Genomic DNA, 25,062 nt, shown 5'->3' with positions numbered 1-25,062 from the left:
ACAGTTTTGATCGCCCTGATCTGAACCACAGTAGGGCATCAGAAGGTAATCCCCCAGCGAGCAAGGCTCTGGGCTCTGCCAGCGTCCTCACCCTGTCAGAGCCAACGCCAGCTCCCAAGTGGCAGCCGGGGAGGTGTTTTGCTTCCGCAGCCCAGCAACTCTGGTGACCCCGGGGCTTTGAAAACGCTGTTGATGGCAATGAGTGCCGCAAACAGATGTAGTCTATTAAAACTGCTTTTTACAAGTTTCTCCACCTTAACCACCGCTGTTGGACCTGACGTGGTGCCCAGTGGTGTTTACGCAAGGGCTGACTCACGATAAATAAAACCTTTGCAAGTTGTATCCTTTTCAAAACTGAAATTGAAAATGTCAGTTTTAGGGCCCACCCAAAGATGTTGATCTTAACGATGTAAATTACCTAGTTTATTTTATTAAGATTTTTTTTTTCCTGAATACCACTTTGTTATTCTGAACAGAAGAATGTGGGTAAGGAAGGTGACCCTGCTTTCAGCCTCCAAAATGGCGTTCAGGGGCACATTGAAGTGGCAGAAGGAGGATGCGCTGTATCCGTCAGGGTCCTCCAGGGAAACAGAACCGAGAGGGTGTGATCAATCGATCTATCTATAGAGATTGTTATAAGGAATTGGCTCTCGTGATTGTAGAGGCTGAGAAGTCCCAAGATCTGCCACTTGCAAGCTGGAGACCCAGGAGAGCTGGTGCAGCTCAAAAGTCTGACAGCCGAGGACATGGGGCCGTGTCCCAGCTCAGCAGTCAGGCAGGGAGAGGGCGAGTCCAGCCTTCCGCCACCTTTTTGTTGTATTCAAGCCCTCAATGGATCGTATGATGCCCACCCACCTTGGGGAGGTCCCTGCTTTACGCAGCCCATCAGTTCAAATGCTGATCTTTTCCGGAACACCCTCACAGATACACCCAGAAAGAACGCTTAGTCAGATATCTGGGTATCCCATGGCCCGGTCAAGCTGACACTTAAAATTAACCATCACCCACCCCGTTCTGATGTGTTCTTCTTCCACATTTGAGCAGTGCCTGAGTTCACAGGCATCGTCTCCTTGAGACAACCCCAGGGAGCTGATGTCATCCTCACTTTCACATGGGGACTCAGCAAGGAGAAGTAGCTCCACCCCCAGGTTACACCGTGAATCAGTGAAGTGGCCGGTCCTGAATGAGTTGGCCGACAGCTCAGCTCATTGGCTGAGCCCCGGTTGAGCGCTGGGTACCTCCCCGGGCTCTGAGGCTGGCGAGATGGACAGGGCACCTCCCTCCTGCACGGGGTCTGCTTCTCCCGGATTCACTTGGCCCCACCCGCCTCTGCTTTGCCACTTTGCCTCCTAAGACGGCAGGCTGTTTCTGCCTCCAGGGGGTGAGGGCTGGTCGGCTGCACGTCCTTCATCAGCCACACAGAGGGGACCCAGCATCTCCGCGTGCAGGGCCAGCCTGACGGGACCCGTGGAGGCTCTGGGCCTCCACCTCTTCCAGATTCCGGATTCAGACGGAGGGCCATGCGGGGCACGAGGTGTGCTGACCGGAGGGGCTGGAATTGCTGAGAAACTAACGCCCTGTGGGACAAAACAGGACTAATGACCCGGAGGGGCCTGCGAGTGAACGCCTCCGCCTCGCTTCCCCAGTGAGCAAGTGGCAGAGCCCGGGCTGGGCTTTCTTCCGAAGCTGCAGTCAGCTCAGGGACGCACCTGCCTCGCTTCCCTCTCCCCTCGCTCTTGCTGGTCTGCGGTACCCCCAAAAGCAGCAGCAGTGAGCAGAGCAGCCTCTCTTTCCTGGGGAACCCAGGTGTGCTGGGCTGAATCATGGCTGCCAAAGATGTCCACGTCCTAAGCCCTGGAACCTGTGAATGTCACCTCCTTATATGGCAAAAAGGACTTTGCAGATGTCATTAAGTTAGGGATCTTGGGAGGGGAGATGATCCTGGATTAGCCGGTGGGCCCACTGTCATCACAAGTGTCCTTACAAGAGAGAGGCAGAGGGAGATTTGACCGTAGGCAAAGATGGCAATGTGACGATGGAAGCAGCATGGCTTTGAAGATGGAGCAAGGGGCTGCGTGCCAAGGAACGTGGGCGCCTCTAGAAGCCGGAAAAGGCAAGGAAACAGATTCTCCCCTAGAGCCTCCAGAAGGAACCAGCCCTCCAACGCCTTGACATTAGCCCAGGGAAACTGATTTTGGACTTCTGACCTCCAGGACCGTTAAGAGGATACGCTGGTGCTGTTGGAAGCCACCAAATTTATGGCAGTTTGTTACAGCCGGCATAGGAAACTAATACACCAGGCTACGTGGCCTCCCTTCCCCCAACTGCTGCCTCCCTGGCTGCAGCTGACTGGTCCCCTGTCCACTGGGGTCAGGCAGGGCGGGCTTTGCTCCCTTGCCAGTGTCCTGGAAGGGCCAGCTGCTGGACACTTGCACGTCTGCTCCCGTGGTCAGGAGCGCATATGCCTGGAAATGGGCGATTTCTGGAAGGTTCTGCCTGTTGTCAGACTGCAGGTCGCGTCTCAAGGCAAGCTGGTGGCATATTTTTCACTTTATCGAGTATTTTCCAAAATAAGCGTAAATACAGCAAACAGGAGAGCAGCATCGGGTTGGCTGTCTGTGGCTTGTTAGTTGCCGTAGTGGCAGCGTGGAGGAGATGTATGTAAAATATTAGTTCTCGCCAATTATAGCTTTTTAAACAGAGACGCCTGTGGGTGGTGTGGGAGGCGCCTGTGCTGAGCCTCGGCTGTCCTCGGTCCTTGTTTGCCAGGCGTGTGGGGGGCTGTGTGTGAGGCCTTGGTGTGCCCCTGAGTCGGGGTTCGCTGGTGTCCGCAGACTGTCAGCACCTCCTTTCCCTGGCTCAGGGAGGAGCTGGTCCCATGGCCAGAGCAGCGTGCATGCAGTTAGGAGGAGTGAGCTGGGAGGGTCAGCCCGCCAGCTGCTCCCAGAGCCAGAGGCCAGCACGGTGGCCTGTCCCTCGGGTGCTGCCAAGCCAGGCACCCTCAGATGTGCTCTGAGTCGGCAGCCCTGCCCACATCACTTCCTGTCTCCCCTCCTCACTCACTGTGCTCCAGTCCACAGGCCCCTTGCTCTTCTGGAGCAAGCTGCGCACTTGCCCACCCAAGTGTGAGGTTAGAGAGGCTGGTGCCCCAAGCCCACCCTCACTTCTGACACCAGTTGCAAGTTTGGGGTCCCCAAGATGACCTGTAGGTTTGGTAATTCACTAGAGGGGCTCCCAGAACTCACTGAAAGCTGTTACACTCGCAGTTATGGGTTATTACGGTGAAGGACACAGGTTGAAATCAGCCGAGGGGGGCGGGGCGCGGGGCAGGCCCAGGAGGGCCCCGAACGCCAGGCTTCCTAGTTGTCCTCTCCCCAGGGAGTTGTGGATGGTGTCACGTACTGGCAATGACGTGACGATGTGTGCAGAGCGTCGCCGGCCGGAGGAGCTCCTGAGCCTCGTGGTCCAGAGTTTTTATTGGGGTGCCATCTTATAGGGGTGGCTGGCTGTGCTGGCGGCTGACCCATCTCCAGCCCTCCCGGATGTGACGCATAGAGTGTGACTCAAATCCCCCACCCTAAGCCCCACTGGTCCTCTCTGGCTCATCCAAGGCTCCCACATAAACCAAGAAGCTTTTATCCGGCAAGGTGTTCTGGGGGCCTAGAGGTCATCTCCCAGGGTCCGAGGCACAGGCCAGACGGCTCTTTGGGGGAGGTTAGATCCTGACTGCATCCTGGGTTAGCCCCTGCAGCCCCCTGCCTGGAGCATTCTTCTCCAGGTCTCCGTTTTCTGCTGATGTTTCCTCCGCAGAGACACGTTCTCTGGCCCCTTCCCCCCACCCGCGTCGCCCCATCACCCCACCTCCTTGCCCGGCTGGTTTTCTCCCCTCGACTTCCCTCCATCCAGAATGTTTACTTCTTTGGTTTTGGTCTTTCTCTCCCTCTAGAACGTAATCCCCATGCAGTCAGGGACTCAGCATTTTGCCCCAGCTGAGTCCCCAGGGCCTGGCGGCGTGCCCGCAGACAGCGATGCTGACTGCTGGATGGGTAGTGGAGGTGGGTTAGCAGTGCCCACACGAGGTTGAGCATCAGAACCCCCCGGGAGAGCATGCAGCCTCAAGACGAGGCTGGTCTTTTGCCCCACCCCAGACCTACAGGATCCGCATCTTGGGAAAGGGGGCTCTGGGAGGAGGGGCGAGGCTTGGGGGGACTTGTGAATTGGACGCTGATGCGGGTGGTCCCGGGGGCCAGTCTTGATGGTTCAGACAAAAACACCTCCATCCACTTCCCCTGCACGATCCTTACTGCTTTTTAGAATATCCGTCCTGTGCTGTAAACTGATTATTCAAGCTTCTGGGTGATTAAACCTGAGTGGGCTTCAGCAAAGATTCGCCTCCCGAATCTTCAGAGGGATTCGGCCCAGAAACAGCTGTTTCTAGTGTGGAGCATGGACCACGTGCAGGCCTGAGCAGCCAGGGGTCAGATCTGGCTGACAGCCTGACCCGCCGGCCACGCCTCAGTCTTGGGACCAGCGGGACCCTTCTGAGGACGCCTGTCAGTGGCCTTGTTTTCTGTCATCTGCACTTTTTACCTTTTATCTTGGGCTTTGTCCTGTCTCTCTGTAGACTTACCCCCTTCCCCGCGGCCTCAGCACTGCCTCTGTTTAAAAGACTGTGAGCTGCCCTCTGCTTCCTTAGAAACCCCTGCCTCTGGGTACGCCAGGCATTAAGAGTGAGGCCGTCCATTCAGAAATTCTCTGAGCATCTGTTGTGTATAATGTAGTGTTCCGGGGTGAAGGGGCCGGTGGGCTCTGCAGTCCAGCTTCCTGGGTTTCAAATCCGGCTCAGGTGAAAGTAGGAGAATAGCGCCTACTCCAGACATCGTCGTGGGATAACGTGAGACTGTACACACGATTCCACGTTATTGCTGCCTGGCAGGCGCTGTGCTGGGAGCTGGAACATGAGCATGCGCAGGGCAGCGCCTGGAGGAGGTGAATGGGCAGATCTGTCGTATGAATTTAGACATGGGCACGAGTGTCCTGTGGATTCAAGATCCTGAAAGACTCACCCTAGACGTCGTCTTTGCTGGTGTTTCATCCTGCAGTCATTTTCTCTAGCATCCTCCAGAAGCGCCGTCAATGACTTAGAGAGTGAACAGCTTGCTCTGCCCAGGCAGATAGCAGTTTATAGATGAGATACTTCATATTTTTAATGATCCTTGAAAGAAAGAGTGGCAATTCTCACACTCTCCACAGGCAGAGAAAGAGGCCTCTGCACTTGTCAGCGTGTTTGTCCACGGCAAGCTGACCGTGTCACCCCCAGGGTGCGCATTTCTCCCACCAGCCAATTTCACATCTCATTTCCCAGTTTATTGGACAAGACTCTTCTGGTTGTTAGTTCTGTTTCCTTCCTCTCTTTGTCCCTCTGAAAAAAATTAGCTGCATAAAAACGATCCTCTGGGCGGAAGACGGTGCTATTAGAGCCGTGTGGAGACGCCCCTGTGACACGTTCTGGCACTGCCCCTCGGCCGGGATGGCTTCCTGCCTGTTGCAATAAGCCCACGTCCTCAGTGATGAAGCAGCGAGGGGCCTGTTTGGAAGTGATTAAAACATAACTGTCATAGCTTTGGGGCAGACAGGCTGCAGACCCTGATTATCATTCAGAAGGAACTAAAGGAAAAGTAATTTTTTATTCTGGTTAAAGCAAGCTCATAAAACATACGGCAAAGAGCAGCGTGCCAAGGGCATCGTTAATATATGTCTTTGACATTTGCCCACAGGATTTGGGGTTTGCACATGAATACGTCCCTAAAAATAATGACTGGTGCCATCTTCGAGAAGGCTTTTGTGAAACGGAGGATGAAGACAGATGGCCTGGGAGGGACACCGACAGGTGATTTGTGGTGTCCAGGAATAACGATGCACCTCCCCCTGGGGCGGCTCTGCAGTGGGGCGCTGGGTTGCTTCTGCTTCCCAGAGCCGACCCCTGAGGCCCGTGGCGTGGAATTTGATCTTCATCCCTTTCTGTTTGTGGTTCTTGTGTTTGGTCTTTGACCAGGTCAGATGGGATTTTTTACGTTTTAGTTTCTTCCTGGCAGAGGCGTTGTCTCTTGTGTGTTTCCCAATAGGGACTGTGCTCCGGGCAAGGCAGCCTCTGGAACAGATGTCTGTGTGGCCGAGAGACCTTTCCGGAAGGTCTGTGGGCAGTTCTGCAGTTTGAGCATCCTCTGTGGGTCTGCTCCTGTTTTAACCCCTGGGGAACATGGCACTGGACAGAACAAAGGCCCAGCCTGCGTGGGGCGGGACAGTCCAGCTGGGGAGACGGACATGTGGAGGGAGGGATGACTGTGTGATGAGGCGGCCCCGAGGGCTGGAGGATATACTGAAACAAGAAGCAGGATGACTTCCTCTGCCTGGTTTAGGCAGGTGATCAGGAGGCGAGCAGAGACCTGCCTCTCTGTCGGTACCCGGGGGCAGAGCACACTTGGCAGAGGCGAGCAGCAGGGCAGAGGTCCTGTGGAGTGTGCGTGTCTGGCGTGTGCGAGGGCCAGCGAGGAGGGCAGTGTGGCTGGAGCCTGGTGAGCAAGGAGGAGAGTGGTCGGAGATAAGATCAGAGAGGTGGCAGGGGTGCGCAGCGGTGTTTGACTCTCAGTGGGGTGGGGCCCAGCTCCTTCTTGTAGCCGTGGGAGGACAAGGTGGCCAGGCTCCTGTGTCCTCCCCTGTGCCCCCCTTCATGTGGGTGCCCTTCCCAGCATAGCAGCTGTGACACCTTAACTGCCCCACCTGGGCAGACACTAGATCACGTTTCTTTATGTCTCCAGTGCCTAGGGTGGTGTCTGGCATGTACTAGGTGCTTCTGGTTGAGCTAAGTACATCAGAGGGGGTTTTGACATGCAGAGAACCCCAGGGATGGTAGTGCTGTCCTCTGTGTAGATTGTTGTAATTGATAAGGACCACCAACTGGACCATCTCACCAAATCCTCACAACAGCCCTGCAGGAGTAGATATTAACACCTGCATTCCAGAGGGTAATTTTTTAATAGCAGCTTTGTTGAGATAGACTTTACGTTCCATAGAATTCAGAGGTTATTAGTATACTCCCAGAGTTGTTCAACCATCACTTCAGTCAATTGAAGAACATTTTCATCACCCCCGAAAGAAACCCCACACCCATCAGCAGTCAGTCCCTATTCCTCACTCCTTTAGCCCCTGGAAACAACTCTGTTTCTGTAGAATTATTCTGTCTCTAGATTTGCCTATTCTGGATATTTCATATAAGTGGAATCATACAATGTGTGGCCTTTTGTGTCTGGCTTCTTTCCCTTAGCATCATGTTTTAAAGATTCGTCCATGTTGTAGCCTCTATCAATACTTCATTCCTTTTCATTGCTAAATAATTCTTCATCGTATGGATAGACCACATGTGTTTGTCTGTCTTCTCTTGATGGACATTTGGGTTGTTTCCACCTTGTAGCTATTGTGCTGCTGTGAACATCAGTGTACAAGATTTTGTGTGGATGTGTGGTTTCAGTTCTCCTTCATATACACCTGGGAGTGGAGTTGCTGAGTCGTATGATAATTCTATGTTTAATCTTTCGAGTAACTGCCAGACTGTTTTCCCAGGTGGCTGCACCATTTTGCATCCTTTCAGCAGTGTCTGAGGGTTCCAATTTCTCCACATCCTTGCCAACACTTTTTATTGTCCGTCTTTTTGATCATAGCTACCCTAGTGGGTATGAAACGTATCCCATTGTGGTTTTGATTTGCATTTCGCTAATTGCTAATGATGTTAAGCATCTTTTCATGGCTTATTGTCAATTTGTTTATCTTCTTTGGAGAAATGTCTATTCAGATCTTTGTCCATTTTTTAATTGGTTGTCTTTTTATCATTGAGTTGTAAGTGTGCTTTGTATTTTCTAGATACAAATTCCTTATCAGATATATGATTTGCAAAATCTTCTCCCATTCTATGGGTTGTCTTTTCACTTTCTTGATAGTAACTTTTGAAATACAGAAGTTCTTAGTTTTAAATCCCGTTTATCTATTTTTTTTTCGTTGCTTGTGCTTTTGGTGTCGTATCTAAGAAATCCTTATCTAATCCAAGGTCCTGAAGATTTACCTCCATGTTTTCTAAGAGTTTTATAGTTTTAGTTCTTGCACTGAGGTCTTTGATTCATTTTGAGTTAATTTCTGCATATGGTGTAAAGTAAGGGTCCACCTTTATTCTTTTGCACGTGGCTGTCCAGTTGTCTGAGTACCATTTGCTGAAAAGACTGTTCTTTCCCCGTTGAAGGGTCTTGGCACTCTTGTTGGTATCAGTTGACTGTGATGTGAGGTTTGTTCTGGCCTCTCAGTTCTATTCGGTTGGTCTCATGTCTGTTGTCACGCCAGCATCACACATTGCGATTACTGTAGCTTTGCAGTAAGGTTTGAAATCAGGAAGTGTGAGTTCTCTAACTTTGTTCTTCTTTTTCAAGACTGTTTTGGCTCCTTGGGATCCGTTGAATTTCTATATGCATTTTAGGATCTGCTTGTCAATTTCTGCAAAGGAGCCATCTGGATAGTGATTAATTTTTCTAAATGGCATTTATTATTATTTTTTTCTAACTACCAAAGTAATATAGACTGCTGAAAACCTGGAAGACAGAAAAATCAAACAGAAGGCAGTGGTAATTTTTTTTTGTAATTTGTGTCCTTTCCGGCTTTTTCTTTTGTGTATTTAGCTTTTCCTACACAAAATTTGGAATCATTCTGGAGTTAGTAAATGTCCGGGGGCACGTTTAGATTCGTACCTTGGGGTAGACTCCTGGAGCGGGGATTGCTGGGTCACATAGCGTACACAGGGAGAGGAAGTGATTTGTCTTCCTTTTTTAATGATGACTCTGAGAACCAGAGAGGCTAAGTGACCTGCTCAATGTCACACAGCTAAAACCCTGGTGGAGCTGGGTCTCAAGCGCAGGTCCTAGGGACCAGCAGCACACTGTGTTTTATGTGGTGGTAGTGGTACCTCGTATATGAGGCTGATGCTTGGAATTCGTGATAGCAGAATGCTGTTTGTGTTAGTTTTCTATTGCTGGGTAACTAATGACCACTTCAGCGGCTTAACCAGCTTCTGTGTATTGGCTCACAGTTCTGTGGGTCACAGGTCCAGCGTGGTATGGCTGGGCTCTCTGCTCAGGATCTCACGAGGCTGAAATCAAGGTGTCACTGGGCTGAGTTCCGTTCTGGAGGCTCTGAGGAGAATTGGCTCTCCACTGCTGGAGGCCACCCACGTTCCTCTCCACGTGGGCCCCTCCGTCTTCAGAGTCAGCAGTAGAGAATGTCTCCTTCCTTGGATCCCCCTCCTGCTTCCCTTCTCTCTGTCTTCTTGGTGTCTGACTTCTAGATCCAGTCCAAAGGGTTCACGTGAGTAGGTCAGGCCCACCTGGAGAGTCCCTCTTTCTTGAGGTCAGCCGTGTCCCATGATAACCTAATCGTGGGGTGTAATCCCATTGTCTTCCTGGTCTCAGGGATTATGTGGGCCTGGACCCCGAGATCTTAGGGGCATTTTAACATTCTGCCTACAAAACTGTTTAAAGCCATTAGCCAAAAATCATAACGACATCAGGAACATTATTGGTAGTCACTCATCTGGCATGTGTGGCGTCTTCTGGGTGCTGTGGGGTGGATGAAGCAGCAGGCATGGTCCCTGGCCTCAAGGGGCTCTCAGTCGGCCTGGGGGTCAAGGGCCAGTCTCTGGGGACAGCTGTGAGGTGTGGGATGGCAGACCGGGGTGGATGAGGACCCGAGGGAGGGCTGAGTGGTCAAGGGGGAGGGGAGGGGCTGGGGTAGGGGGTCCACAGGTGAGAAGGGGGCCAGCAGACAGGTCAGCAGGGCGGGCTGGGGGGGTTGTGGGAACCTGGTGGGGAATCAGGCTAGGAAAGAGTGGAACCAGATGGGGGAGCTTTGAAGACCAAAACGGGGGTTAGGATTGCTGAGCCTTCTATCTCCGCACTTATTTTTGTCTCTTAAGTTTAAATTTCACAAAATTTGCAAAAAAGTGCAAACCAAGAAAATCTCATCAAGTGGCCAGAACAGGCCCTTATGGGGGCATATGCACGGGGGCTTTGTTCCGTGGCTGTGCGAGAGGATTATTTGGGGGTCCGGGCGCTGGGCCGCCCTCAGAGCCACCACAGGAGACATTCCAGATCTCTTGTTCTGGGAGGAGAAGCATCGAGTCCTCCATTCTGAGGAAGTGTGGGATGCGGGGTTGGGCCCCCGGGACCGATGGCCGCGCTGGGAAGAAGTGGTTCTCCGTGAGTCCCACAGCTCCGTCCTCCGACGGGGCACCCGGCCCGCCCTGACCTCCTGCTGCGGGTCCACCTTCCGAACGCCTCCGCCGTCCCCGGGACGTCAGGGGCACACGTTCTCCCCTCTGTGGCCTGGATCTTGCCATTTCCTGTGCCTGCCTGCCCCCGTCCCTCTGCGCACGCCCCCCTGGGCCGAGCCGTGTCCTGCCCTGTCCTCGGACGCTGCCCAGCCAGCTTCGACTCTGTGGGGTTCCTCCGCTTGTTGGACCGCATGTTCCCTCCTTTAATAATTCTTTGTGAAGAATTCTTCTCGCTCTTGCTCATAATTCCTCTCTCTTTGCTGGAGCGTGGACTCACCCGGTCGCCTTTGCCCCCACGGCCTGGCAGGAGGAAGATGCTCTGTAATAGCTGTTGACTTGAATGTAATACTGCCGCTCGGCTCCAATAATCCCTGTAAAATCCCTGATGAAAGGACGAGGGTAGCAGATTCCTGGAGCTTTGTAGGATTAGGGATCCGAGGATCAGGGCATCCCCGAGAGGAGCTGAGGCTGGCGTTCGGGGAGATAAAGGTGTGGGGCACGTCTGTCTGTGGTCCCTGAAGCCACCGTCTGCGGCTGTGTCACCGAGGCCAGGGAGGGCGGGTGACGGGTCCGGTCGGCTCCGTGAGCGGGGGGAGGGTCTGGGGCCCTGGAGGGGGCAGGTTCCTCCCAGCTCCTCAGTGCTGCTTCCAGGCCTCCCCCCTCCCCCCTCTACTTTCGACGCCCCCCTCACACCCCCTTGTTCCCTCTTCCTTCACTGGTACCTCCAGCCCCTGGTGAAGGCTTCCTCTCCGCCCACCATTCCTGGGACTTCATCCTCGGGGACGCCCCAGTCACCACCCGGCCGCTCCTTCCTCCATCTCCTCATCCTCTGCCCGGCCTCACCTGCCTGTTCCCACCCTCATCGCCGAACCTTATTTCTGTCCCACTGGGACCCTCCGTGGTCTCCGTGTCCAGCCCCACTCCCGCTAGCGCCCACTCTCTCATCCGCTGCCCCAAGAGGCTTCACGGCCCCTCCCCTCCCGGCCCCTGAGAGTCCAGGGCCGGCTCTGCCCCCCACCCGCCTCTCTTGGTGCCCACGGACCCCAGCTCCTGCCCTGGCCCCTCCTAGGCTGTTCCAGGTGGCCACACGGCTCATCTGCACCTCCTTCCCGTCTCTGCTCACATGCCACTTCCTCCAAGAGGCCCCCCAACCCCCTGATTCCCCGGTGGCCCCTCTGCCCTCTCTATCCCCAAACTCTGCCTTATTTTTTCGATAGACTTTATTTTTTAGAACAGTTTTTGATTTACAGAAAAATAGCAAAGACAGTACAGAGAGTTCTCGTGTACGCACACCCAGGCTCCCCTATTATTAACATCTTTCATCGGCACGGTACATTTGTTATATGAATAACAAACATTAATACACTATTAGTAACTGAAGTCCACCCTTTATCCAGGTTTCCTTAGTTTGTACCTACTGTGCTTTCTCTGCCCTAGGGCCCCATCCAGGACCCCACATGCCCTTTAGTCGTCGTGTCTCCTTAGGCTCCTCTTGGAGTGACAGTTTCTCAGACTTTCCTTGTTTTTGATGACTGACGGTTTTGAGGAGTGTTGCTCAGGAATTTTGTAGGACGCCCCTCTATTGGGACGTGTCTGCTGTTTTTCTCGGGATGAGACTGGGGTTCTGGGTTGGGGAGGGAGACCATGAGGTGAGGTGCCCTTCTCGTCACATCCCACCAGGGGACATTGATGTTGACCTCGATCACCCGACTGAGGTGGTTTGTTGGGTTTCTCCACTAAACTCTGCCTTATTTTTCTTCATAACATCGATCACAACGTGGAAGTGTGTGTGTGCGTTTGCGTTTTAGTGTCTGATTAGACTGTCAGGGCCTCAGGGCCGAGGCCTCATCTATCCTCTTTATTCCCATAGTGGTGCTTAGCAAGTTAATTGTTTGACTGGATGCTGCTTATAGAGCTCCAGTGCCAGGCAGCAAGTGCTAGGGACAGAGCCACAAACACGATCAGAGTCCCTGCCCTCACAGAGCTTAAAGTCTCCTAGGGGAAATCATTACAAACAAAGATGTGCTCCTGTTGCAAATGTGAACAGCGTCGGGAAAGACACTTGGATGTGGTGAGAGCCATGGTGGGGGGATGTGGCCTGGGTGGGGTGGGTGGTCAGAGAATGATACGGGAGCTTGAGACCTGAAGGATGAGTGAGAGCCTGCCAGGCAGTGGGGGAGGAGGATGTGTTCAGGGTGGAAGGAAGAGCATGTGCAATGGCCCTGAGGCAGAGAGGAGCTTGGGGTATTTGAAGAACATCAGCAAGGGGGCAGGGTGCTCACTTGGGGCTGTAGCCATGGCCCAGGGAGGTGGTTTGGATGAGGGTGGTGGGAGAGGAGAGGGTCAGAAGTGGACCCAGTGAAGAAGTGGGCACAAGTGGGGTAAGGCGATGGAGTCCAGGCTCCTGAAACTGGTGGGTGCTGTCCTGTTTCCTTCTCAGACAAGGAGCAGATTTGGGGGGTGACGAGTTCAGTTAGAGGTGCTCATGGAACACCTGAGCAGAAGGGTGGTGCAGAGGTGGGGCTGTACGTTTAGGGGTTTCTGGGATAGAGATGACATTAGAAGTTGTGGGGGGGGGCATAAGCTGGAAGAGAGTGGAGAGCGAGAAGAGGAGTCGTCCAGGGTGAGGCCTCAGGAATGTGCTCTTTAAAGGTCAGGTGGGGGCCGACTCTGTGGTCTGGTGGTTAAGTTCAGTGTGCTCCGCTTCGGTGGCCCAGGTTCGGTTCCAGGGCGCGAACCTACACCACTCATCAGCGGCCGTGCTGTGGCAGCGACCCACATACAAAGTAGAGGAAGACTGGCACAGATGTTAGCTCAGGGCAGATCTTCCTCAGCAAAAAAAAAAGAAAAAAGGTTAGGAGGATGGGGAGGTGCCAAGGAGGACCCCCCCCCCCTCAGGAAATTGAAAGGGTGGTCCGAGAGGGGGGCAGAAGCCGGGCAATCTTGGGGGTCTGTGGGTGACGGGAGAGCTGGAAGATGGGAGGGGAGGCAGCTGGGCTGGGAGTCACTGGAGGGGCCAGGGTGGTCAGGTCCAGCTCCCAGACTCCCAGGCCACTGGTCTCTCCAGGGAGGGGCTGGAGGAGGGCTGGAGCGGTGGGACCGGGGATGGCTGTGACAAAACCAGAATGCCACGGGGCTGCTTACCTCTTTCTTCCTCCAACCTCCCTTTAGTTTATTTTTACTTCTGTTTTTCATGGGGCTGTGTGTCTGATTTAATATTTTTGAGTTAGTGGGAAAATAGAATTGGCAGAAATTTGCTTTGTGGCCAATTCTGCAGGTCGCATCGGTTTCAGAGTGACAGAGAACGCTATAGTCTGGATTTGTGACTTTCGTCTGTCTCTGAGGGGGCACTACCCTCCCATTTCCAGGAGGTTGCTGGGACCAATTAAGTAGCTTAGTTTTGCTTGCACAAAAAAAATCACGCACTCCGTATATTTTTGATCAAGTCTGTTCAGGCGTCCGTTTTATTTTGTGAAGTGCCTTACGCAGGATTGGGCAAATGGAATTCTGTTCCATGGGAATCCTATTTCTGCACCGATATTTTCACAATTGAAGCCATCTTCTTTTGTCATGTATCACCCAGTCAACTGGATGAAAATCTTGTTGAGAAAAGGCTTAAGGAGAAGGCTGGCCTGGAGAAATGAACACAGGAGTCCACGTAAACCCGTGTCCACCCACGCTCACAGCAGCATTGTTCACGGTAGCCGAGAAGTGCTGACAGCCCACCCGCCCGTCAGCTGCTGAGTGGATAAGCAGAGTGTGGGCCATCCCCTCGATGGAATGTGAGTCAGCCGTGAGAAGGAATGAAGTGCAGACACCTGCCACAACCTGGATGAACCTTGAAAACATGATGCTCGGTGAAAGAAGCCAGACACAAAAGATCCCGTTTTGTATGATTCCCTTTATATGAAATATCCAGAATAGGCAAATCCAGAGACACAGAAAGTGGTTTAACGGTTGGAAGGAGCTGGGGAAGGGGAAGTGACTGCTGATAGGTACGGGGTTTCTTTTTGAGGTGATGAAAATGTTCTTCGGTTGATTATGGTGATGGTTGCACAGCTCTGTGAGTATACCAAAACCACCGAATTGCACACTTTAGAGGGTGAATTGTGTGGTGTGTGAATTCTGTCTCCACAAAGCTGTTATAAAGAGCTCGTCAGTAACAGACCACATGGATCCCCTTCTCTCTACAGCTTTAGGCTCTGGGTGACCGTATAGACCTTATGGGCGGGAGGGGATGGAGGGTCTGTACTGCCTGGGGCCGTGCGGGGCACTGCTCCTAACATTTATCATTGAGCCCCCCTCCTCTCTGCCGGGGTGAACAGGTGTCGTTCCCTGTGGTGACAGCATCTGAGCCTGCCCCTCCTGCTAGAAGGAGGCCCAGTGTCACCGTGTGTCTGTCCGCCGCTTCTCTGAATTCCCCCGGGCAGTCCCGGCAGCGCAGGGGTGGGTGAGCGCCCTCCCGCCCGCCCCGTCGGCTGGAGAAGCTTGCCTTCCCCTCCTGGCTGGCCGCGCTGCTGTCCAGCGGGCGTCTCCGGGGCCAGCAGCTTTCCGTTCCTGCGCTGGCTCTGGTCACTGCCTTGGTCCTCGTGGCGCTGCTGAGCGAGGCCGTAACGCCCGCCTCCCCCCCAGGTTCTCATTGACTGGATCAACGACGTCCTGGTGGAGGAGAGGATCATCGTGAAGCAGCTGGAGGAGGACCTGTATGACGGCCAGGTGCTACAGAAGCTCTTGGGTGAGTGGACAGGAGGCGCGGCTCGCTCTCCGCCTACCACGGGCCACAGCGGGGGGCGGCCCCAGTGCCGGACCACATGATTCTCTGCATGGTGACATCGGTCACTTGTCCTGAGAGTAGACTTAGAGCCACAGCCCTGAGCCCCCAGCTCCCAGGTGCCTTCCTCGGGCTCTGGGCTTCAGGTCCCTGGTCCTCTCATCGTTCCTCCAGTGGGCGCCCCCGCTGAGCGTCCCCCGACGGGGCTGCAACCGGTCACACACAGCTTCCAGAACTGCCTGCAGCTTCTGTGCCGTTGTGGGCACACGCCCAAGGGGAGCTCAGAGATGGGGTGTGAACAGGGCACCATTGCCTCTCTGGGTCGGCCCTCCCTGCCGGCCTTGTGCCCTGGGTGACCGTGAGCACATTCAGGCCTGTGCTGGCTCATTCAGGGCGGGAGGTGGCAGGAGGGGGCCGGCCCCTGGTGGATATGTTATGAGTGAGCTGTGCGCTGAGGGGCATGATTTGGGCTGGGGAGGAGAGGCAAACAGTGGAGACTGTGATCGCAGACGGCTCTTCTTATGTCTGTCGTTTGGGGACAACCAGAGCTCCTCGCTGAGCTGATGTGTGCAGAGCACTTGGCCCGGGGCCCAGCTCATGGTCTGGAGTCATTAAGTGGTAGTTAAAAAAAAGACAAGGAGATGATGAGTACGATGAGGGGCTGTCGAGTTCCCCTGAGTAACGGTTCCTGAGTAACGGGCGCACGGTCGGTACATGTTGACCGAGTCTGTGAACAGGGCCCTGCGGTTTCATTACCTACAAGGACCATGGGCTCCTTCTACAGGAGACGAAACCAGTATTTGTCCAGATCTGTTGGACTTCGGCCCCATCCAAAGACTCCAGAAGGGGCGAGCTGTTTGCTGAACAGTCTCAGTCCCCAAGAAGCTCCGATATATTTTCAGGGTCCCCAAATGCCTTGCAGGGGTGGCCTCGAGGACTCTGTCGCCTTGTACATTAGGATGACACACCTCCTGAAGGTCTCCCCAGCACACCACCCCGAGGGTCACTCCTTCGGGGCAGGGCCAGTGATGGGTAGGATCATGTTTTCCTCCATAGTTATAACGTAGTTATAATGGGGGTGGGTGAGCCGAGTTGGGGGCACTGAGTCAGGGACCTGGGGTTTTGGAGGACTCTGTTCAGGAGAGGGAGCTACTGAGGGAAAGCAGACAGGAGGGGCGGGGGCGGGAGAGGGGCACTGTGCAGTGAGGGCTGATCCCGGAACCCGGGGCGCAGCACAGACTGTGGTCCTCCTGCCCCAGTTCAGCATCTGCATCCTTGCTCGGACCCTTGTCCCTCGGCTGGGGTTTGCACACTGCACAGTGGCTCTTACAGACCCTCTGATCTCAGAGGGAAACGTGCCGAGCTCGTGGGGAGGGGCAGTATCACGTAACTTGCTCTGAGCACTCGGTGACGGGTGGCTCACACATCGTCTTGTTCTTCTTCAGCCAATCCTCAAAACATACATTTGGAGGGACAAAAGTTTGTGTTTGTTTTAGTCATTCCTCTGTTTGTTGAATGAATATTCATTAGCCTGCTGTGTGGCAGGTGTGGATCTAGGCTCTGGAGACGCAGTGGTCACAGAAGGAGAGTCCCCCCCCCCCATTCTGGCAGAGGGAAGAAAGAGAAGTATTATGGGGTGGTTCAACCCAAAACACAGATAGATGCTTGCAGAGAGTGACAAGTGCTAGGAAGAGAATCAGAGAGGGTTTGGGGTAGAGAGCACCTGTGTTGGGTGGACAGGCTGGGTGGCCAGGGCCGGCCACTCTGGGGAGGGGACATCTGCACAGTTAGTATCGGAAGAGCCTTCCAGGCTGAGATTCTGAAGAGGTGGGAGTGGACAGTAAGAGAGAGAGAGAGGAGGCTGGGAAGACAGACGGGGTCAGATCACGTCCAGACCTGGCAGACAAAGTCTTTTATTCCAAGTGACAGTAAGCCACTATAGGTTTTGAGCAGGGCTGTGACTTGATCTGAGTTAGAGTTTTAAAAGTTCACTTGGGCTTCTGGGTGCAGAGCGGAGGGGGAGGTGGGCAGGAGTCGGGGTGGAGAGGTCAGGCAGGATGCTGTCATAGCAGCCCAGGCATCAGGTGAAGTGGCTCTGACTGGGATGGAAGTCAGACCTGGGGAGATATTTTGGAGGTTAAAGCTGCCGGAGGCATCAAGGCTGGCGGCTGGGTTTGTGGCCCGAGCAGCTGGTGAACAGGGAAGCCCTTGGGAGTAGTGTTGGGGGTGGGGAGGCTGGAGCAGCGCAGAGGGAACGTTTAACGCCAGGGGCCCTGGGTGGCCTCACTTGGAGAGGGTGTTCCAAATTCGTTATCTGGCTGAATGCCGAATGGCCAAGAATTAGCATCTCTGTTTGGCTAAGCCGAGGACCCCCGTCTTAGAATGAGCTTCCCTGATCCAGGAATAAATCTGAAATGTATCGAGATTGTTTAATGTTATCACAATTTTATTATCAACATGTCGGATAGAGTTTGAGTGTTTTATATGGTGGTGTTGGTATAGTCGTTCTCACACTGTCAGGTTCTGGAGTCATGCCAGCTCTTGGGGTCATGACACCGGACATTTGCGGTGACAGACACTCACTTTCGACGGAGAAGGATAGAGGAGCGTGTGGTCTGAGGCTGAGGCTGTCTGCGAGGACTCTACTGCTGGGGAAGCTGCCCGGGTTATCAGCGTCCCTCCTTCTCCATGGCAAGGACCCAGCTCCCCTCTGACTCTTGGACTTGAAGAGTTGGCTGTTAGTGACAATGCTCTTTTACTGAAACCGTCCCTTGAACTGGTGTCTTGCTCACTGACTGAAGGAGGGACTTTCTAATATTTTCAGAAGCAAACTTGAGTGTTGCGCCCACTTCCATTATTTTCTTTCCAGTTCTTTTGCGTGTACCTGTGGCTTCACCCACCCAGTCACTTGAAAAAATCGTGTCCCTAGCCTTAGATCGAGCAGCGTGTGCGTGGGACTCCACCTGGCGCCAGGATCACAGGACAGGCTCTGAATTTGCCTCTGCATCTCAGCCTTGGCTGCCGGTGAATGATGCCAGCGCCCTCCCTGGAGTAGTGACGGGCGTCTTTAGGGCGGGTATCCCGTGAGAAACCCTTGCCTGCTCAGGGAAATCCTTTTGTTCCCTCTCTGGGCTTCAGCAAATGCAGCACCTCGAAGCCGCCGTGGTCGTCAGCGAGTGCTGCTGCGTCAGTTCTGTTGCCTGCGAAGTGCAGCGTGAGGCGTTTTTATTGCGGAGTAGCCGCGGTCCCCTGCTGTTTGAAGATCTTGCGTCAGTACTTGATGAGGGGATCCCAGCGTCTCCTGTACGTCAAGTGGTTTGACACACACTCTGTTTGACTGAAGAAAAGAACAATGGAGGAGAATATTCAGACATTAGTGGAACATCAGAATGTCTCGCCTGGTGTTTCAGCCATGTGGTTACACTGATGAGATGCAGTAGTGGCCTCTGTGATCACGTGCTCCTGGGCCCCGGGATGCCGGGAATGACACCAATGTAGGCATCCGGCTCTTCACTTTCCAAAGGCAGAAGCCCAAGTCAGGTAGGCGATTTGGCTGAATGCCAAGGCCGAAGCTGACTTCTGTAGAGAGAAGAGGTCTGAGGACTGGGCCCTGTGCCGTCAGCCATTGGTGTTCAGGAAGAGGACGAGCCGGCGGAGGAGTCTGAAGGCTTCAGCCGTGAGGGCGAGGAGCCAGGGGAGCGCTGCACTCGGGCGGGAGAGAGGAGAAGGTGTTCCAGGAGGCAGGAGGGAGGGAGATGAGGACGGAGACCGGACCTCTGGATTTGGCCGTGTGGCGTTGCCGAGTGAGTCACCATCCAGACCCCGGATGTGTCCCTTCTTGACAGCAGATTCCGGAAGCAGCTGCTGGACTCTCCCGTGGCGGGTCCTGTGGGTCTGTTACTCTCGAGGTAGACCGTTTGTGGACACGGGGAGGGTGCCCACGCTGGAGTGCAGAGGGCTCCGCGGCTGGCTGTCGTCTTCTTCCAGCTCACGGCACACCCCGCCCCTCACAAAAGTCAGGCCCTTCCTCGCATAGTAAGTGTTCACAGCCCCACATTCGCCATCACCCGTGTTTGCCTGCCACGCCTGCGAATCCGCCCCGTCTTCCTCTGACTCTGTCAGTGCTGGGAAGTTGGGGGTCCCGGCCATGGCAAAGCCCTGAGCTGCTCCTGCAGCCTCATCAGCGGACAGAGGGATGCCTGGTAATGCGGGCAGCCAAGGACCTGATGCTCTTCCACACGGGAGTCACCCAAGACCCAGCCTCAGGTGGCACCTTGGCTTCTTTTACGGAGTGAATTGTGTCCCCTTAAAATTCCTGTGTTGAAGTCTAACCGCTAGGACCTCAGAATGTGACTGCGTTTGGAGATCGGTCTTAAAAGAGGTGATTAAGTTAAAATGAGGTCATATGGGTGGACCCTAAACCAATAGGACTGATGTCCTTATAAGAAGAGATTAAGACAGACACCCAGAGGGAAGACCATGTGAGGACACAGGGAGAAGATGGAAGTCTGCAAGCCAAGGAGAGAGGCCTCAGGAGAAACCAACCCTACTGACACCTTGATCTCGCACTTCTGGCCTCCAGGACTGGGAGGAAGTGAATTTCCATTGTTGAAGCCCCCGTCTGCGGTATGTGTTACTGCAGCCCCAGCAGCTTCCTTCCCTCCTCCATCGACTCCTCCTCCTCCACCCCGGCTATCACGGCTATCACGGCCACGTTCAGTCTGCAGGTTGGCTGGTGGAGGGGGACCGCAGAGGCGTGCTGGGCTCCCCATCTCTCAGTGGGCGAGGCTCTCGGACCACCCAGCTCTCCGTGACCCTCCTTCCTTCCCCAGGGGCCCCTGCTCTGCCCTGTCCCTTGTTGAGCACCTGGGTACCTGCTGTGTATTTTCAGGTGTTCGTATAGACAGACAGCTGTGGATTATTCAGCTAGGACCCATTAGACGGAGATGGAGGGAAATCAAAATGTATAAACGGGAATCATTTCCATCCCCTGCAGAATGCATCTCTTTGAGCTGCTTTGTTTAGCCCCTGTCACTCACCGCTCCCTGACTTGATGTTATTTAGGTGTGGCTGTCTTCCCACTCGAGACCTCTCTTGTCTATGCTGCGTCCAGCCCTAGGACGGTGCCTGGCCCACAGTAGGTGCTCAGTAACTATTTTGTGACCGAGTGAGTGAATGAATGAATGAATGAGTATCCTGAGCCCAGCAAGCATTGCTGAATAATTACATTACCCTGATGGGAATATCAGAACTGCGTGTTCTTCTAATCGAGGGAGGGGAGGATGTGGGGAGAGAATATTTAAGTAACAGGGGCCTCCAGCGAAAATGCCTTAAACAGAACTTTGCTGGGGACCACTTGCCAAATGGAAACCCCACTTGTGAGCAGCCTGGCCTCTCCCGCCCACCAACCGTGCGGACAGCAGCTCTGTGCTGAAGGCTCCCAGCAGGTCAGGCTCTGGGGCCAGCGCTTTGTAATCACCCTCGGTTAATGATCTCGCGGCATCCTGCGATGTGCTTCTGTTGTTTTGCAGAGGAGATCTATCAGGAAACACCCGAATCTTGGAATAAATGAATAGGAGGGAAACTTGGGGAACCTTCCTTGCCCCTTAGCAGGTGTGGGGTCAGGCATCAGCTACTGCTCCGCTCGGGAGGGAGATGAAGGCACACGGGCCGTGGCTGGGTCTTGGTCTCAGTAATTGAATCTTGAGCAGGTGTGACAGTCCTGTCTGGCTCCTGCAGATTGCTTCCTGCCTGCTCTTGGTGATAAAATAGTCGCAGGTATCTGTGAATATCTAATAAACCGTCTTAACGTGGTGTCCAAAGGTTAGAGAAACGAGGATGGGAGCGTAGGAGTGCAGGGAGGCAGAAGGCAGCATCCGAGACCTGTTTTATTTTCTTATCCAAGTCCCCTTCCCTCTGGGAAGGACAACGGGCACAGCTTCCTCACCTCCGCCCGTCCCTGCAGGGCACCTCTCTGCCTCCCAACTGCACCTTGAATCATTTTGTCCATTTCATGTGCATAGAATGTTCCCAGGTGGGATGCCCACGGTTTCATCCTTGAACCCCCCTCTCTCTTTTCATGCTGGAGCATTTTTCTAAGGAATGTGAATGACTCCACAGTTCAGAGTTCTGTGGCTCAGCATCCTGAAAACTCGCCGTTGTTGCATGAAGATCTGCTCCCCCTCAGACCTGGCGGGGGAGGGAGCTCTTTGCAGCCGGTTGGCCAGGCAGCCCGAGTCCCTTCAGCTCTTCCTCACTCTGCCTCTGCCTCTTGTCCTTCTCGTCGCAGAAAAACTGGCGGGCTGCAAGCTGAATGTGGCCGAGGTGACACAGTCCGAAATTGGGCAGAAGCAGAAGCTGCAGACGGTTCTGGAAGCGGTGCACGACGTGCTGCGGCTCCACGGCCGGGCGCTCCAGTGGAACGTGGACTGTGAGTAGCCGCTGGGGAGAGGGAGCCGGTCCTCTCGGCTCTCCACGCTGTCACTCTCGTCATCACATGCGGCCTTGCATTTTTAAAACTGGTTCCTGCTCCTGCTCGGTGAGAGGCAGCTGAGAGAGGAGAAAGCCAGTCCCCCACTCTCGGGAGCTATTAGAGAAGGGACTAAGTCAGGCCCACCGTTCTCTGTTTTTCCCATGCTTCAGAGGAGAGAGGCGTTGTTTCTGGTTGGGTGGATCAAGGGAGACTTCCAGAGGAAGGGTGGGAGTTTGGAATATAAGACAGAAGCAGCTCTGCCTTTACCCAGGTACTCATAGCACCAGTGCCCAAATGAGCTGTTTTACTGATGACCCACCAAAGCAGGGCCTCAGAAACATTCGTGCCGGCCTCTGGAACACGTCTCAGAGCGCGCTGGCATGAGGAATACGTGATAGCACAGTATTTCCAGCAAAGACATGACCCCGGAAAGGTGCAGAACTAAACCAGGGAAGCTGGGAAGTTCTGTGTTCCCGCCGCCCCTCCCCCCAGCCCTCATCCTCACCGCCGGGCAGTCAGGGCCAGGAGAGGCCCCTGTGCTTTGGTGGGACAGCCCTCAGCCGCCGCTGTGGTGAGATTCGCCCCTGGTTTCCAGGCCTCGAGACCTAGGACAGACCCACGCCTACCTCATGGGCTGCGGGGCTGTGGGTGGGGAATCCAGTGCTTTATAAACTGTAAAGCCCTGCACAGAAGGGGTGATGATAACCACACCTTGGTCCGTGTACTGGAGAAGAGCTAGTGGAGTTGGTGATGGCAACCTGCGACTCAGGCAGAGCAGGCATCACGTCCAACATCGCCAAAGCACCGTTTGCTCTTGAGAGCCTGCTCTCTGGAGCGAGCTGAGTGCACAGAGGGAAAACTTTTTAAGAGCGAGAGAGTAATATGCAGGATTGTGGTGGGTGAGTGGCCAGGATGACCCATTTTTCACCATCTTTTCCCTTCTCGTGCTAATTTTCCCCTCCTGCCCGTTCTTTCTCCTGTTACCACCCAATTTACTCCTTTTAAAAACATCCTGCTTTTGAAAGTGGTTGCGCAAGTCACCTTGGGCCAACAGGAAAGACAGAAACTAGAACTAAATTCGCACAGGATGCTCATCAACTCTCTTCATTTTTCCGTGGCCTGTGGTTTTTTCCGTGGTTTTTCTCTGAGGTCTCATTTAGACGCAGTATCTTTATTGCCTTTCGGACGTGGGCTCGGGGTTCCTACACCACCTGATCTAAAGCGGCTCCCTCTTCCCTCCTCGACAAGCGATTCACGGGAAGAACCTGGTGGCCATCCTCCACCTCCTCGTGTCCCTGGCCGTGCACTTCCGGGCCCCGATCCGCCTCCCAGAGCATGTCTCCGTGCAAGTGGTGGTCGTGCGGGTGAGTACCCCAAGCTGTCGGCCTGCTCGTGACTCTGCGAGAGACGCACCGGGACTTTTTCCTCCTGTGGTTTTCTTGCTTGTTTCTTTTTCTTTTCCTCCCCAAGTGGCTACCTTCTCTTTTTCCCTCTTGACAAGATGTGCGCCTCGCCCTGGCTTCGAGATAAATGATTGGAGTGGGAACAATGGCATTGATTGGAAGAGAGGCGGTTTCAAAGGCGTGAGGGAGTTGAGGTTTAATTTTCCACATTTTTGAAAAGAACATTCATTTCTCTGCAAAGCCAAGTAGTTGGAATTCAGTCCTCTTGAATGAGCTGATTGCTCACTGGAGAGGGTTGAGTCCGGCGGTAGGAAACAGATACCCCAATTACAGCTTCCCTGACTTTGCTCCGCATTATAGCCATCATTCCTCATGATTGCTTTCTTAGGGACGTTTCTCTGGCTGCACTTGGAGAAATGTAACCAGGAGCTGGGGTCCTTCTGTGGGAGGTGGGGCAGCCTTTCCTGGCCGTTTCCCCTGCATTGATGGGGACAGACCCTGCCCTGGCTTTCTATTTGTGGCTTTGTCCGGTAAACGTGTATTAAGCACCTACTGTGTACCTGGCACTCAGCACTGGCCCTGGGGACACTAATGAGGAAAACACACTGGGGTCTGAAAGGAGCAGCTGCTCCTGCCAGAGCGTTGAGGTGACTCTTGGACTGATGTCTCGCGTGCTTGTCTGACTTGAGACGGCCAGGTCCACCCTCTCCTCTGGTTTTTAAACTTATCAGCCCCGTGGTCTCTGCAGTCCACAGGGTCTGGCTGATCCTGCGTTTTCCGAAGCCGTCTGACCCCTCCATTACCCCGGGAGCTCGGCCTTGGCCCGACGGGCAGGAGTGCCCCTTTCTGGCACCGGGTGAGGGGTACCTGCCCTTTGGCTCATTTGCTTCCTAAGGAGGAATGTTTGTGGTTGGCAGCAGTGGTGATGGGGACAAGGGACCGTTCCTGCCGCCCTGGTCTTGGATGCTCACTCGAGGCAGCCAGCCGGGAAAGGCTTCCTGAGGACACGTGGAAACGTGGTTCCCAAACCATGGACGTCAGCCTCGGGGCCCCCTGAGCCCCGTGCAGCTTGATAATCAGGGTATTTCCTTTCAGGCCTGCACTTCGGTCCAGGAAAATCTTTTGGGGCCAGCCCTTGCTGGCGCTGCCTACCTTGAGCAGGGTCACAGAAGGATTCTTGGGGCCACGGCCATGGTGGAATGAATCGGGGAGAGGAGGTCCCGGGACCTGGCCGGCCTCAGGCCTCAAAGCCCTCCCCCCAGACCTTAGAGCTGCCCCTGCCTTCCCCGTGGGCCCCTGGCCTCTCCCTCCGCCTCCAATTTTCCAGTCTGAGACAGGGAGATGCAAGGACTGTGGCAGTTCATGGAGGGAAGGAATGAGGGCACGGGCCCCATTTGCCACCTACCAGTGAGGCTTTGGGACATCACTTATTGATCCCAGCTGCAATGATGTCCCCATAAAATTGAGATTATACTGCAAACCTTGAAAATATTCAGCTTTGTATGTCAATACCAAGCCCTGGGCCCAGCACCCAGGAGGTGCCTGATGCACATTTGCTGTGTGATAAGTGCATATGATGTCTCTGGGCCTCCCTCAGTGGGCTCTCCTGAGAATCACTCAGAAAGTTGCTTGTCTCCCACCGACGGTGGTTACTCTTCGTTCACAAGAACCAGCAGAGGCCTAGCTGAGGAGAGGTGGGGAAGCTCGGATCTCGAGAGGTGTCTATAGAGGGCTGCCCAACAGGAAGTGAGTTCTCCGTCCCTCGAGGGGTTCAAGTTGGGGCTGGCAGTGGTGATTGGGTTAGCTGACTGCTGAGCTCCACCCTGAGGTCCTGGGACATACAGGCTGCCCCCAGCACCGCCGCCACCACCCCACTCCCCTTCCCCCACCGTGTGGCCTCTTCGTACCTGCCAGGCTCTGGGAGACGTGCCACATACCATGTAATGTCCTGAGGCTGCTGTAACAAAATATCACAAACTGGGTGGCTTAAAGCTACAGGCATTTATTTCCTCATAATTACGGAGGAGGGAGGGAGTTGGGTTCAAGGAGT

General features: G+C 54.2%; 1 protein-coding gene across 2 annotated transcripts in view; it reads left to right on the top strand.

Moving 5' to 3' along the window:
• PARVB (parvin beta) overlaps positions 1-25,062 on the top strand; it is a 107,396-nt gene that overhangs the window by 53,794 nt on the left and 28,540 nt on the right. For both annotated transcript variants that reach the window (XM_058568173.1, XM_058568174.1), the window contains exons 4-6: positions 14,999-15,101; positions 21,427-21,567; positions 22,858-22,973. In XM_058568173.1, the coding sequence (XP_058424156.1) occupies positions 14,999-15,101; positions 21,427-21,567; positions 22,858-22,973 (360 nt within the window). The remainder of the gene's footprint in view (positions 1-14,998; positions 15,102-21,426; positions 21,568-22,857; positions 22,974-25,062) is intronic.

Source organism: Diceros bicornis, chromosome 25 (genome assembly GCF_020826845.1).
Source record: "Diceros bicornis minor isolate mBicDic1 chromosome 25, mDicBic1.mat.cur, whole genome shotgun sequence".
NCBI classification, from domain to species: Eukaryota; Metazoa; Chordata; class Mammalia; order Perissodactyla; family Rhinocerotidae; genus Diceros; species Diceros bicornis.
The sequence above is the reverse complement of the archived record's forward strand: the minus strand, read 5'-3'. Positions and strand labels throughout refer to the sequence as shown.